Genomic DNA, 12,974 nt, shown 5'->3' on the forward strand with positions numbered 1-12,974 from the left:
GGTTTATGGTATACTGCTCAAAAATAATCCCTAATGATGACAATGAATTAAAAAGAAACCCCAGTATTTCCTTCCGAAGGGAATGAGCACTCAATGTTCATTTATAAAATCCGGTCTACCATTCAGTTCATTTTTGAAAACAGATGCTGAATTAGTAATTTGCATAAGAAACATTCTCTGTACCAACTGTACAAGCAATGAGAGAACAAAGGAGAAGAAAATCAAATTTCGTATTTGCTTTTTTGGCCTAAGGCTTAAATTCCCTTAGTTCCACAGCAGAGTATTTCATAAAAAATTGAAAACAATTCTAAAGCCTTAAGTTAAAAGCACTAAAGATAAGCTAGCTGTCATTCAGACACACTGCAAATGAAGAAAGGTGACATGAATTACACCGATCCTTTCCCACAGTTATTTACACCTGCACAGATGAAATTCTCATGTTTATGTCATGGTCAACACAACTTCTGCCTCTCAGCTCCCCTGTTACAGACATACAAAAAGCAAAGGACACACAACAAGGACAATTTACACCTTCACATTTACACTCTTGACGTTTTCTCCCTAAGATAGTAAGCTTCCCTACATTCATCTTCACCAAAAGAGAGAAAATACGCAGTTGACAGAGTTGTAGATGTGCACCACAGCTGTACCTCAAGTACCACGTGGCCTCTTATTGGCTTGCATTCCAAGTTATGAATCTCTGTAATAGTTACAAGTCAATATAGTTCCAAACAATGCATCTGTGACCACAGCAACGTAGAAATAGGTCACGTATTTGAAAATCTGCTTCAGGTTAACAAAACAAGTGCCTTGTGTAAACAGTGCATTACAGCAGCCTGCAACAATGGCACAGCCCTTGCCAGTTTCTTTGAACACTGACTTTATCCATGAGAAACACCAGTTTTTGCCTATGAATACCAATTTCTCACTTCAGAAATACACTTCTTAATATAATGACACTACTAATGATGTGACTGTGAAACAACATGCTCAGGTCACTCAATTTAAAGCAAGAATTTCACTAGATAGTCCAAACTTTTTTTTTTCCTTTTTAAAAAGAGTGCTTTATGCTGAAATTTGAAAATTACGTTGCCCTGACTATGCTGGGCAGTGTGAATACTGTCCTCTCTCCCTACTAGTTACTACTCCAACTTCACAGGTGTACTTACAGATATGGTTCACAACTACTAAGGATCAGAACATAGAAGCAAAGCAAATGACAGAAGGAATGTGAATTCCTAATCACAAGCAAGGATAAGCTCAAAAGAAAGCGAGCTGTAATACTTACTGAGTCAAGTCCTGGCCACATTCTGCACACAAACCTTTCATAACCACCGGATGGCTACATCCTTCCAGTCTCACCAAGACACCCCTGGAAAAGAGATACAAGCATCCAATTTATTGCATGTTAATTTCAGATACCTAGATTACTGATTGAAAACTGAAAGCCAGATACGTGCTTTTGGCCTCAGCGCAGGAAAAAAGGGACAGAAGCCTTCTTTGTACAGAAACAGGTTATACTCAGCTAGATATAACTGCCCATTTATGTACTACTGAAAATCAAATACATAAATGTTTCTATACTGATTTCATCCTGGTTTGTGATTTTCTTATGCCATGGAAGAACATGAATTATTTCAGTCTTTTCACAGAAGTGTTTTGCTGTGCTTCTGTTACTCTCTCAAGTACTTGAACAGTCACTACAAGACACTCCTCCCATTTCCTTCAACAGAGTTTAAAAGAAGTCCTAAGGATTAAGCATAACAGTCACATTTAGTTCAGATACCACAAAGCTTCTCCAACTGCATGACCACTGCTGTTGCATCCCTCTAAGTTTTCAAAAACACAGAACAAGGAAAAAAAAAGCCAGTTCTATAACCAACTTCTGAGTGAAAGTGTCTTCTCTTCGGTTTCAAATGTGCATTGCAGCAAGACAGCAGCACCATGAAAGAAACCTTTATCTTTGTTCACATCTCTCGCTCATAAATTTAAGTACTGTGCATTTGAAAGTTCCAACAATTCTCCTTTCCAACAACACATGCAATGGCTTGCTTCCACTGTGCTGCAAGTCTCCTAGTGACCAGGACTGACAACTGCTAACAAAACTGCAGTTGTTGCACATGCTGGGTTTTTTCCCCCCATCTGTGGAAACTAGATTCAGATCAGGTGTACTTAAATAAAAGCTTTCATATGCCATCCTGCTGCTAGTGTTTTCATTTACAAAAGGGCAGATCAGATCCTTCCACACGGGGGCCCATCATCTGCTTGGCAATTATATCTTGTCTTCCTCTGCAACCATTTAGGACCTCTGTTTTTCAAATAGTGTATATATTTCATAGAACACAAGCAGTCAGTGGGTCTTCACAAGAAGACAAAAGAGTGATCCTTCACTATAGGCAACTTTTCTTTATTGCTTACTCAGCTCTCCTCTCATCTCCCCAAATACACGCTCCATCATTTAACTCACCCTCCCTTCTCCTCACTTTTACAAACAGGTTTGCCTCGCTCTCCTTTACCTTGGTTCATCTCTGAAGTTCCTTCTTCATCTGCCTTACTCAGGCTCCTGGCTCACACTAAGGAGCAAGCCAGAACTGCTCAACTTTATCTACACTGTATTCAGTGCACGAACCTGAGGTTACACAGACACTGGAACACTCCAAGAAAACCCTTCAAAATCAACTAAAGACTCAGAAACGTGCATGAAAGTTTACAATGACCAACTATATTGTAACTGAGTGCCCATTTAATTGTTTTCAATAGCCTGGTGGTCACTTCATGCAACCTTGAAAAGCAGAAGCATCTTCAGGCATTCTCTACCTTGCATCTGACGTAACATCATCAAGGGGCTGGTATAATCCTGAGCTAAGGTGCGATATAAATTAGGACATGCAAAAGTTTCTGTTCACGTTAAACTTATGATCTCAGAGGAGGGATTCTTATTAAAAAAAAAAAAAAATTAGGACTTCTAAATTACTCATAGATACTTTTTCCTAAGCATCACCTCCCTAACTTGTCACATACTCAACGACACCACTAATAACCAGTTTTGTTCGTGCACATGTAAACACGACCAGAACATCTAATTTTCTGATGCTCACTAGAGTTCAAAAGCACCTGACCGCAATCTAAGCCAAAGGACAGAGAAAGAACTCTGGAGCACCAGCGAACTTGTTAGCACTGTACAACCGAGCTGAGCAAACTTCCAAGCACAGCTGCCAGGATCTGAAGCAGACTTCTCCCAGAGGAAAACAAACGCAAACCAACAACATATACTAACTGCTGAAAGAAGGCCTGAGCTCTACTCAAGCACATTGAAACACTTCACCCACTTACGTTTTAGCACGTATTGTAAATGTACATTAAAAAGTAGATTTGCTACAAGCATACTGTGGAACTCAAAGTGGCTTTTGTGAATCTCAGATCCGGAAACATTCCCTTTACTGTTTAGCTGCTGATTCTCAAAATATAAGAGCCAAGATCCAAGTCGACTATCAGACATAAGCACTCTGAACAGAAGTCTGCATATCTGTCTTAAATGGCTGCACACACCAAAGAGCTTTGGGTTTCTGCTTCTTTTATCGTCCAGCTCATGTCAGAAACCTGCTAAAAGAAAAGAGCTGCTCCCTACTCCACTTCTGCAGGAGAAATTAATCCCCTCTACATTCAAATACATTCTATTGCTGGCAGTATTAACAGCACCTTACTTTTTCCTCAGAGAACTTCTTCAGGAACCACTTGGTGATAAGCAGAATCCACGAGCTCATTAAGCAATAATACTCGAAGGAAAACTGTCAGAGAAAAATACAGTCCCCTTCCAAAAAGCCTTTTTCCAGATCTGCAGAGCTGACAGTTAGCAAACCAGGCACTGGGGAGAGCAACTGGGCTGGGAATGGCACATGCTTTATGTGTGATAGGGTGAGAGGGGCTAGGTCACTCCAATAGCACCCAGATAACTGAAGGATTGCAACAAGGCACCAATATGGACTGTGCACACTATTGCATATATAGACACACACACACATATATATAGACACATCTATACAATGACTGAAGTGATTCTGTGAAATAAGGAAACTCACTCTAGGATCTTATTCACATTCTTCCCAGGTGTGTCTGTAAATCAGAAACAGACACTGAATGTGCAACAGCAACAACATGTTATTTGTGTTGCAATAATCATGGTCAGGGACAAACATTTACTAATGGCATCAGGATGCAAAGGACAGCCCTGAGGCCATCACTGCTCTCACAGCACTCCCAAACTTATCCATCTTGTCTATTTCTAAAATAAGCCTTTTAAAAGTACCTGTTTTCTCACGCTGCTGATTGAAAAAGCGTGGTGGAAGGAAAGCTTTCATGAAATTTGATATCAGCATTTTGCTCTCATTAACAGAGGAAGTCAATGCCAGTACTAATCCTAAGGCCTGGTCATTAGTGTTAACTCAAAAACATGCCAAGTCCGTAATGAATGCAACCATGGCTATACTTCTAGGTAGGTTAATTTCAACGGGAAAGTCAGAATAGAAGGTTGTCTCATCTGTGATCCAATTTGCCACGTCTCAGTTGCAACAGTTCACTGAAGCAAGGCGACTACAAACAAAAAACACCCTCCTAAAGTTTTTTTTGTTTTTTTTTTTTGTATCAGCCTTTCCAGCATAATCACACATTTCCAGCAACGAAAAACAAAGGCAGCAAGGCCACTGAGGGGAAAAGATGACAGTGTTGCGAGCATTTATAGAAAATGGCTAGTAGCCATGGAGGATGGAGGCAGCATCAGCAACTCACCCCACAGAACAGCCTCCTTACAGTAGAGAGGTCACTGCCATTAGCATTTACCTTGCCTTTTTGTTCAGCGCTAGCTGAACACCTCCATGCCAGGGAAATCAAGTCATGGCTCTGTCTTGATAGTCCTTTTAATTGTCTTAAGTCTTTTCAAAGGAACCAAGCAATACCACAGTACTTACAGTGTGATTTGTCAGATGTACAAATGGAAAAACTGACTGCTCATATGCCATAAAGCTACTGCCTCCTGCTTGCATGTCACTTACATAAATGAAGAGCCCAAAAAATTGTGCATTCCTCAGATCAGTTTGGGATAAAGAAATACCACAACAGTCATAAACAACCCCCAAGTTGCCACAGTTGTCACTTAAAGCTGCTGACCTCAATTTGACACCGTATGACTTAACAATGAACAGCACAAGATGCAAAGTTGCACTACTACAGCAAAATAAGGTTCCTACAAACTAAAAGCCTCTGCCCCTACCAGTTTTGCAGCATGCTCAAGAGATTATCATCAAGTAATTGTCAATAGGTAAAAACGAAAACATGCTAGGTTCGTGATTATTAACACCCAGCACAATTGAATCATCCAACCAATCTCCACCACATGGTTGTGCACAGTATTTTAGCTGTCATTTGACAAGATTGGCAAACAAGCAAAATCTCATTCAACTTGAAGCCTGCTTCTGCAGGTTAATTTACCCACAATTTTTGCAAAAGTGATGTTTTTAACTTACACCAGAGCACCACTTTGTGGTGTGCGGCTGCAGCACTTAGAACCACCTCAAAGGGCCCTAAAGCCCAACTTACTGTAACAACCAACCACAGCTTCTGTTATACGGGACTCTAGTTTCATAGCACCAATTTTTCAAAGCCCTAATCACCTTGAAGGTGAAGGATCGCCATGAAGGATTAATTCCTTAGATATTTAACCATGAAATTAAAAAAAAAAAAAACCAAACCAAAACTCTCAAAAATATCTGCCAGGAAGCAGGCAGAGTCCTTGAATAACTCATGAAAAATACCATGGATGAGAAGTACATTTTTCTTGAACCACAGACTGACACACTTTCACGTCAGTTACCCAGCAACATCAAGTCACAGATGAACTGCTGCAAAGCCAAGCAGCAGCAGGCTTACCCATCTCTGGCTTACCCATCTCTGGCTTACCCATCTCTGATCCCTTCAGATTCTTTTGAGGCACATTCCTTCTCAAGCTCTCCACTCCTCTAGGTAAAGGCACACTGGGCAGCCTGGTCAGGTGGTTGGTGACCCTGCACATAGCAGGGGGTTGAAACTAGATGATCATAGTGGTTCTTTTCAACTCAGGCCATTCTGTGACTCTATGATATCGCACCAACACAGCAGATTTCTTACAATCCCTCCAACTCTGCGTTTGTTAATAAAGACTGTTACGTTATCTTCCAACTTCTGGCCACTTTCTCCATTCAGAGATCACATTTAAGCTATGTTCCCTCCATCCACTAGAAGTAACCTACACAGCATACTGCAGAGTTTTATGCTGTATCGTATGAAGTGGAAAAATTCCTTCTGGATGTAGGCAACTCCAGTGAATGACATCTTGTACAAATCAACCAGCATCAGCCCAGACACCCTAAATCTGTTCTTTCAGCACCATCAGATGACTAAAGTAAAAGTCTCTTCCCATTGTGCTGGAACGTATCCACAATGACAGCACAAAACAGCCCCATGAGCTATCTCACTGCTGGCCCACGGGATTCCACATGTGCTGACAAAATCCTTGAGCTCAAGTAAGATAACCAGCTTACAGCAAAAGCTCTGACAATGGGAAATACACCAGTTTGGGAGAAATTCTGTAAGCATAAAAGCAATTCATCACTAAAGACAATTACACAATATGTAGTAAGGGAGATATGCAACCTCATTACTGTTATTTCTTGATTTCACCTTATAATTTAAACCCTACAACACCTACAACCACTTTGATCTGAACAAAATGCCAGCTACTGCTGAAATTATGTGCTCCCTTTCCCACACCGCCTTCCTATTGAGGCAACCAGGCCAGATGAAGGTATTGGTCAGTCCGGATTATTTAGCAGAAGGTTGGGTGGGAAGGATGAAAAGCAGGAGATCAGGCCAGCTTCAGCTACACGGCTTCCAGCACCCAGATAGGTGAAAGCTGGAGGCATATTCCTTCCAGCCAGCTCTCCTGTAAGTTGGAAGCAATCACGAAACCCAGATGCAGGGAAGCCTCACTGAAGAGAAAGACACACACAAGGCTTCTACAGCCACACTACACTGCCTCGCCTCTCTATCAGTGACTTCTGAACTTGACGTCTGATTCCAACCAAACCCTGCTAAGCAGGCTGATTCATTCCCCCGATAACAAAAATCCTGGAAGTTCGGGGAAAACAAATGGTCACATAAAGAATAGAGAACTCAATCCTCTCACAGGGTACTCAACCCTTCCACACGGCTACCTGTAACAGGTGCTTTTAGGTGCCAGAGAACTAGGAAGAGAAGAAGAAAGCAATGAAGGAATGAAAATCAGTTGGAGCTTGAACCCTTTTCAATATCAAATTCATCCGACAGATACACTAAAAGCAGCTTTCTTAGCATCAGCACTCAGAATATGAAGGGGAAAAAACAAGCACAGGAAACAGGCTGGAAAGATGGATACCATCACTTATAAAAACAGAATGCATCCAAATATAAAAAGGAAGTAGGTAAGAGATACAGTAAATAGGGATTTCTAGGTATTATTTAACATTCCTCAGTATTTGGCAACTTCTGCAGACTCTAAGAAGCTCATTAAATATTCGACAGGACACTGTGAAAACATCTGTGTTTAAGTGAAACAGCAAGTTGTTTTTTCAGTATTTTACTACAACAGTCACCACTTCAGAACCTGTAACTGATCAGTGCTTCATTCCTCTCCAAGACTCCAAGATGAAAGGTACTGAGGTCCAGCTTAAACATCTGCCTCATCTTGGGTGGTAAATGAACCCTGAGGCTTTGTGACAATAGATAAACAAACGGTGATATTGCAGATAAAAACCAACCAACAACACAATCTACAGTGTTAGAGAACACACACCCATCTCTTAGAAAATAAGCTCTGACTGGAATCCAGACACATTAAGACTTTGATTACAACTCTCAGCTATTTTATGCTCTGTAAAAGAATTCAAGTTTTAGCTACTACAGCTATTTAAGACAGAAAGGTATTTAATCTAAACGTACAGAGAATAAATCTTTTGGAAGATTCTGCGTGAACAATGCAAGAGAATTTCAGCAGTTGATCCCATCATTAGAACCCCAAAGAGGACAACTTAATCCTAGAAACACTTCATGTAAATATTCACATAAAACAAAATATTGTCCCAGTCCAGAATCCTAACACACCAGTCACAGCTTCGAAACAATTAACTCTGATGACTAACTAGCATTAATTATACACAGAGCAGCGCGGCAGTTCATGAAATTTTACTTGTTGCCTCTGCCACCCATGAAAATTTTGCTTTGTTAACATCAAAGACCTTCCATCACCTGCTTGCTGTCATCCCTGCTATTTACAGTCCTAGCAGGTCATACTCAGTCAGCCCTGGCTCGGTATTTGATTGCCCACGTATGCCAGCACAAGCAACATCCACCTCCTGCTTGCCCCAGGCTGCAATCTTCACCCCAGCCACCCCCTCCCTGCAGCCCTCTGCACACCAATCCAGCAGGCTGGAGCAAGGGATGGGTACTGCTGAAGAATCAAGAAGCAGCTTCCTCCTGTAGCATCCAGGTGAGTCATTTCAGCAGCTTCTGCCAGTGCAATACACACCAAGGCCTTCAGGGAAGGCCATACAGAATGAAGGGGAGGATTGCTAAAGCCACGGCCTATGCCAAGAAGTAGGAAATGAAGCTACAAGAAAACTGAGTGCTGCACGTGGCATGTTATTTTCATACCCTGGAAGATTTTTATCTGAGCCCATATGTGATTAAAACAAAAAATACAGCCAACCACGAGCAGGCATTAGAAACACATCTTAACAGAAAACATTATTGTAATAAAGTTAGCCAAAATGACAATGTAGAAACTTACAGCAAGTCACATTATTTATCCCCCAAAAATATTTAAGTAATTTACATTCTCATGTTCTAAGTAAAAAGATTTGAACTAGAACTAGTATGCCTACAGTGTTTATGTGACTGGCAAATATTTGCACATATCTTCAGTTTACAAAGAATTAGGGGTTAAACTGACCAAGCCCACTTTTCTCAAAGCAGCAAATGGCACCTAGGATCCTGGATAGCTTGGATTGGGAACGGGAAAAGAGACAAGTGAACCCTCTGGAGACAATGAAAAAGTTTCAGCTGTTACCACGTTACCTACAGCAGCTATTACTATATTTTAGTCAACTACTATTACGTGCAACTACTACATATAGCCAACTACTTTCATGTGCAAATATTGCTGATAGATGGTGAAATGTTTTTACTTCCATTCCACAAAATGGGAAGCTACAGGCAAGAGATAAAATGCTTGCTAACATATCTTATACGTTACCGAACACATGCAGTTATGTCTGCAAATGCTGACCAGCCCCACTCCCTTCACGTCATGCTTTTTCTACCTCTTCATTTGAATTTTTCTTCTACATTTACCCAAAAACATTACAGTGTGTAAGAAACCATGCTGAAAATTCAGAACTCCAGAACAGTTCAGCAAAGGTCAGTACTAACAACTAACTGTTGTCAGTTTAAGACAAGTATTTTCAGAAGCTAGGGACAACAGTAATAAAAAACAGTATTCATTTTCTGTTTCAAAGCAAGCGCTTGCTTATTATAATCAAGTGAATCAAAATTAAACAAATCAACACAAGAACTGCCTAATAATTGGTGCATTCAAGTCCAAAGTTCTTACCACATAAAGCTGAACCTGAAACGCTGCTATACCACAGCCAGTATATTTTTAATTCACATTGGGTTTCATTTTTTCCCCTCAACTTCTTAGTTAAAAATACAAAACAACACAAAACTTCACCTCTCAGTCCACACAGTGCTATCAAGACGAATTTCATCTCACATACACTATTTTAAAATTTTAGTGTGCTATTTTTACACACGTTTTTATTCTATTTTATTCCTAGCATTTGTGGCAGGTTGCTCTGAATCAGACACCAGGAGATTGTTCACCTTACACCAGATGTAGCAGCTGAATGCTGATGTAGCATAACAGAACGACACAATCTTATCTCAGAAAGAATAATGCTTTCTGTAGCAGGAAAAATACAGCTTCATGTCCTCTGCATTATCTTCTATCACCAATAAAATTATTGTTTTTTCCCGAATCTTTGAGAGCATCTCTTTACACAGATGTTGCCTACGTGCTGGTGATTCTTCAGTCAAGAAAGTTTAGGCCCAGCTGCACCCACCCAGCAACCAAGAGAGCTGCAATAAAAGAAAATAACTTGTTGTCCTAAAACAGAGGAAGTAGAGGGTTTCGATGGTTTCCTGTCAAGAAAAAAGAAACTGCTTGAAGTTTAGGGTAGCAAGCTCTTAGTTCAACTTAAGCCCAGTTCAACCTAGAAACCTGAGAGGCCGTATCTAGCTGTTGGCATTTAGGAAATTGAAAGTTGACCAATACGCAATCTTACAAAGACAGAGCCATAGTTAAACTAGAAAGCCTCTCTCGTTTAACCCCCTGCCCTTCTTAAAGTTTGAATTACAGCATTTGGTTGATACTTGTGAAGCTTTACACACTGAGACACACATAAGGTTAACAGCATTTAGGCTCCTGATGGTATCTGCACCGTGCCCAGCAACTCCAACAGTTTGCTGCAGCACTTTGCTAGTCACATCTTTCTCATCAAGCAGTAACTTGTCCCGGTGGTGTCAAGAGTTTATTCGCTATTTCTGGGTAGGTTTGAAGCTTAGAGCCGCTTTCACGGCACCCCGCAGCGAAGACATGCGGCTCTCGCGCGCGGAGTCGGCACAGAACGGCTCCGTTTGGAACACCGGGTTCGAAACAACGTGGCGCGTCCCGAGCTCCCACAGGTGCCTCGACACAGGACTCCGAGAGCCCGCCAGCACCGGGCGGAAGAAGCCCCGCTTTACGCCGCGGACCAGGCGGCACAGCTCCCGACAAACACCTGCAGCCCGCGGCTCCCGCCGGCACCGCCCCGCTCCGAGGCGCCGCGCACTCACCCGGGCGCGATGACCTGTCCGGGCCGCGCGCACAGCTCCCGCACGACGCCGGGCCGTTCCGCCTTCAGCTTGCGCTCGGTGCCGGAGCGCTGGGGCCGGGGGCCGGCGCCGGAGCCCTGCGAGGCCGCGGCGGGACGCGGGGCGGGCGGCAGCGGGGCGCAGAGCGCCAGCACCGACCCGATCTGCACCGCAGCCCCCACCGACACCTTCCACTCCAGCAACCGCAGCGGCCGCGGGCCCGGCGCCCGGATCTCCGCGATCGGCCCCGCGGAGCCCTCCGCCGCGCTCCCGCCGCCCCTCTCGGCCGGTCCCTCCATCCCGCCGGGGCGGGTCGCTATGGCGACACCCGCGCCGCCGCCGGCCTGGCAGTGGGCCGCGGCCTGCCGCTGCGGGGCACGGGGCGCCACAACAGCCGCCGCCGCCGGTGCTGACCCCACTGCGCAGGCGCGACACACCGCGCGCCCGGCCGGGCTTAAAGGCACAGCCGCGCGGCTCCGCGGGAGCGAGAACGGGGGAAGAGGAGGGGGCGGGGAGAGCCCGCGCCACGCCCCGTCCCCGCTTCAAAGACGTTTCCGGGTCGGCGAGCGCCCTCTCGCGGTCTGGCTGCCTATCCGCGCCACCGCCGCCGCTGAGGGGCGGGCTGCGCGAGCGGGGCGGGCTGGGGGTTGCGGTTTTGCTTTCGGGTGGGACGCTGCTGTGAACCTGACAAGACGGCGGCGCTGTGAGGATAATGCTGTCAGTAGTGACCAGATAGACGGAAGTTCTTGAATTAAAGTTCCCGTGCGTCTTTTATCAGCTCCTCACCCGCACGCATAACGACACACTGTGGGATAACGTGTTTTCTACACTTCTCTCGTGCAGGAGAGCTGACAGGAATAGCTTTTTGGGATGCTTTGAGGTAACAGAATCAGAGAATCACCAAGGTTGGAAACGACCTACAAAATCATTCAGTCCAACTGACCGCCTATCACCAATAGTTCTCACTAAACCACGTCCCTCAACTCAATACCTAAATGTTCCTTGAACGCATGTGATGTGATGGAAGAGGCTGCTGACTGTATCGTCCTCCACTCATTTGTTACAGAGGTTGGAAGGTCTTTATAAATGAGATGAGATAATTTTTAATGTTGACGTGCATGCTGTAAAGTTGCGTCATTAGAGGTGAGCTGTTTTCCTTCTGCCTTACTGTTCCTTCCTTTACAACACTAGGCAATTCTTACTATAGGATGACTGGTAGCGTCCCTCTATAATCAATGTTGTTACTTCCTAATATAAAACAAAAATTATCAGCACTGAAGAAACATATCCACATCATATATGTGTACATGTCATACATAAAAACTGAATTTTACATCACCAGTGGATGGCAGTGAGGCCAGTAGACTTGATGTAGCTCACCCAGTAGCTCCACCAGCAAGTTCTGGCTTGCAGCATTTCCTCTCACTTCTTGTCTGGCCAAGGCCTTTAGCTCGAATCCAAGCTTCTTCCTTTTGGGGTGGATTATTAATGTTCTGCTCCAGGGTGAGCAGGCCAAGGACAGCCTGACGGCAGCACTCCCATTAAGGAGTGCAAAGAAAAGGAGAGATCCCCGAAGAGCAGGAGAATTGATGAGGAACTTCCCTTTTGCTAAAACCTTTGTAGATCTCTTGGTCTAGAAAATCCCTATAATGCCAAGTGTGTTAATCATGATGGTGAGGAGAAGACTGAAACAGTAGTTGAGGTGGGAAATGGTCTTTGGAGATCATTAATCCTGCTCCTCTAGCTCAAAGCAGGAAGACTGGCAGGTTGCTCAGGGGCACGTCCAGATGGATTTTGAGAATCTCCGAGGATGGAGACTCCACAGCCACTCTGGGATACTTTTTCCAATGTTCAATCACCCTCGCAGTGAAAAAAGCTGTACATCTGTCTGTGTTCATTGCCTGTTGTCTTGGCAGAGGGCACCACTGACATGAATCTGCCTTTGTCTACCAATCACAGAATCTCAGAATCACAGAATCACCCGGGTTGGAAGGGAC

General features: G+C 43.8%; 1 protein-coding gene across 2 annotated transcripts in view; it reads right to left on the reverse strand.

Annotated features, from left to right (window-relative positions):
- The window catches only part of CTDP1 (CTD phosphatase subunit 1), a 101,366-nt gene extending 90,314 nt beyond the window's left edge, over window positions 1–11,052 (reverse strand). For both annotated transcript variants that reach the window (XM_042869432.1, XM_042869433.1), the window contains exons 1-2: window positions 10,960–11,052; window positions 1,289–1,372 (exon numbers count right to left, since the gene is read on the reverse strand). In XM_042869432.1, coding sequence (XP_042725366.1) covers window positions 1,289–1,329 — 41 coding nt within the window. In that variant the 5' untranslated portion in view covers window positions 1,330–1,372; window positions 10,960–11,052. The remainder of the gene's footprint in view (window positions 1–1,288; window positions 1,373–10,959) is intronic.
- Between the last annotated feature and the right edge of the window lie 1,922 nt (window positions 11,053–12,974).

This window comes from Lagopus leucura, unplaced genomic scaffold (assembly GCF_019238085.1).
Source record: "Lagopus leucura isolate 7727_CA_CO unplaced genomic scaffold, USGS_WTPT01 Super-Scaffold_100002, whole genome shotgun sequence".
Taxonomy (NCBI): domain Eukaryota; kingdom Metazoa; phylum Chordata; class Aves; order Galliformes; family Phasianidae; genus Lagopus; species Lagopus leucura.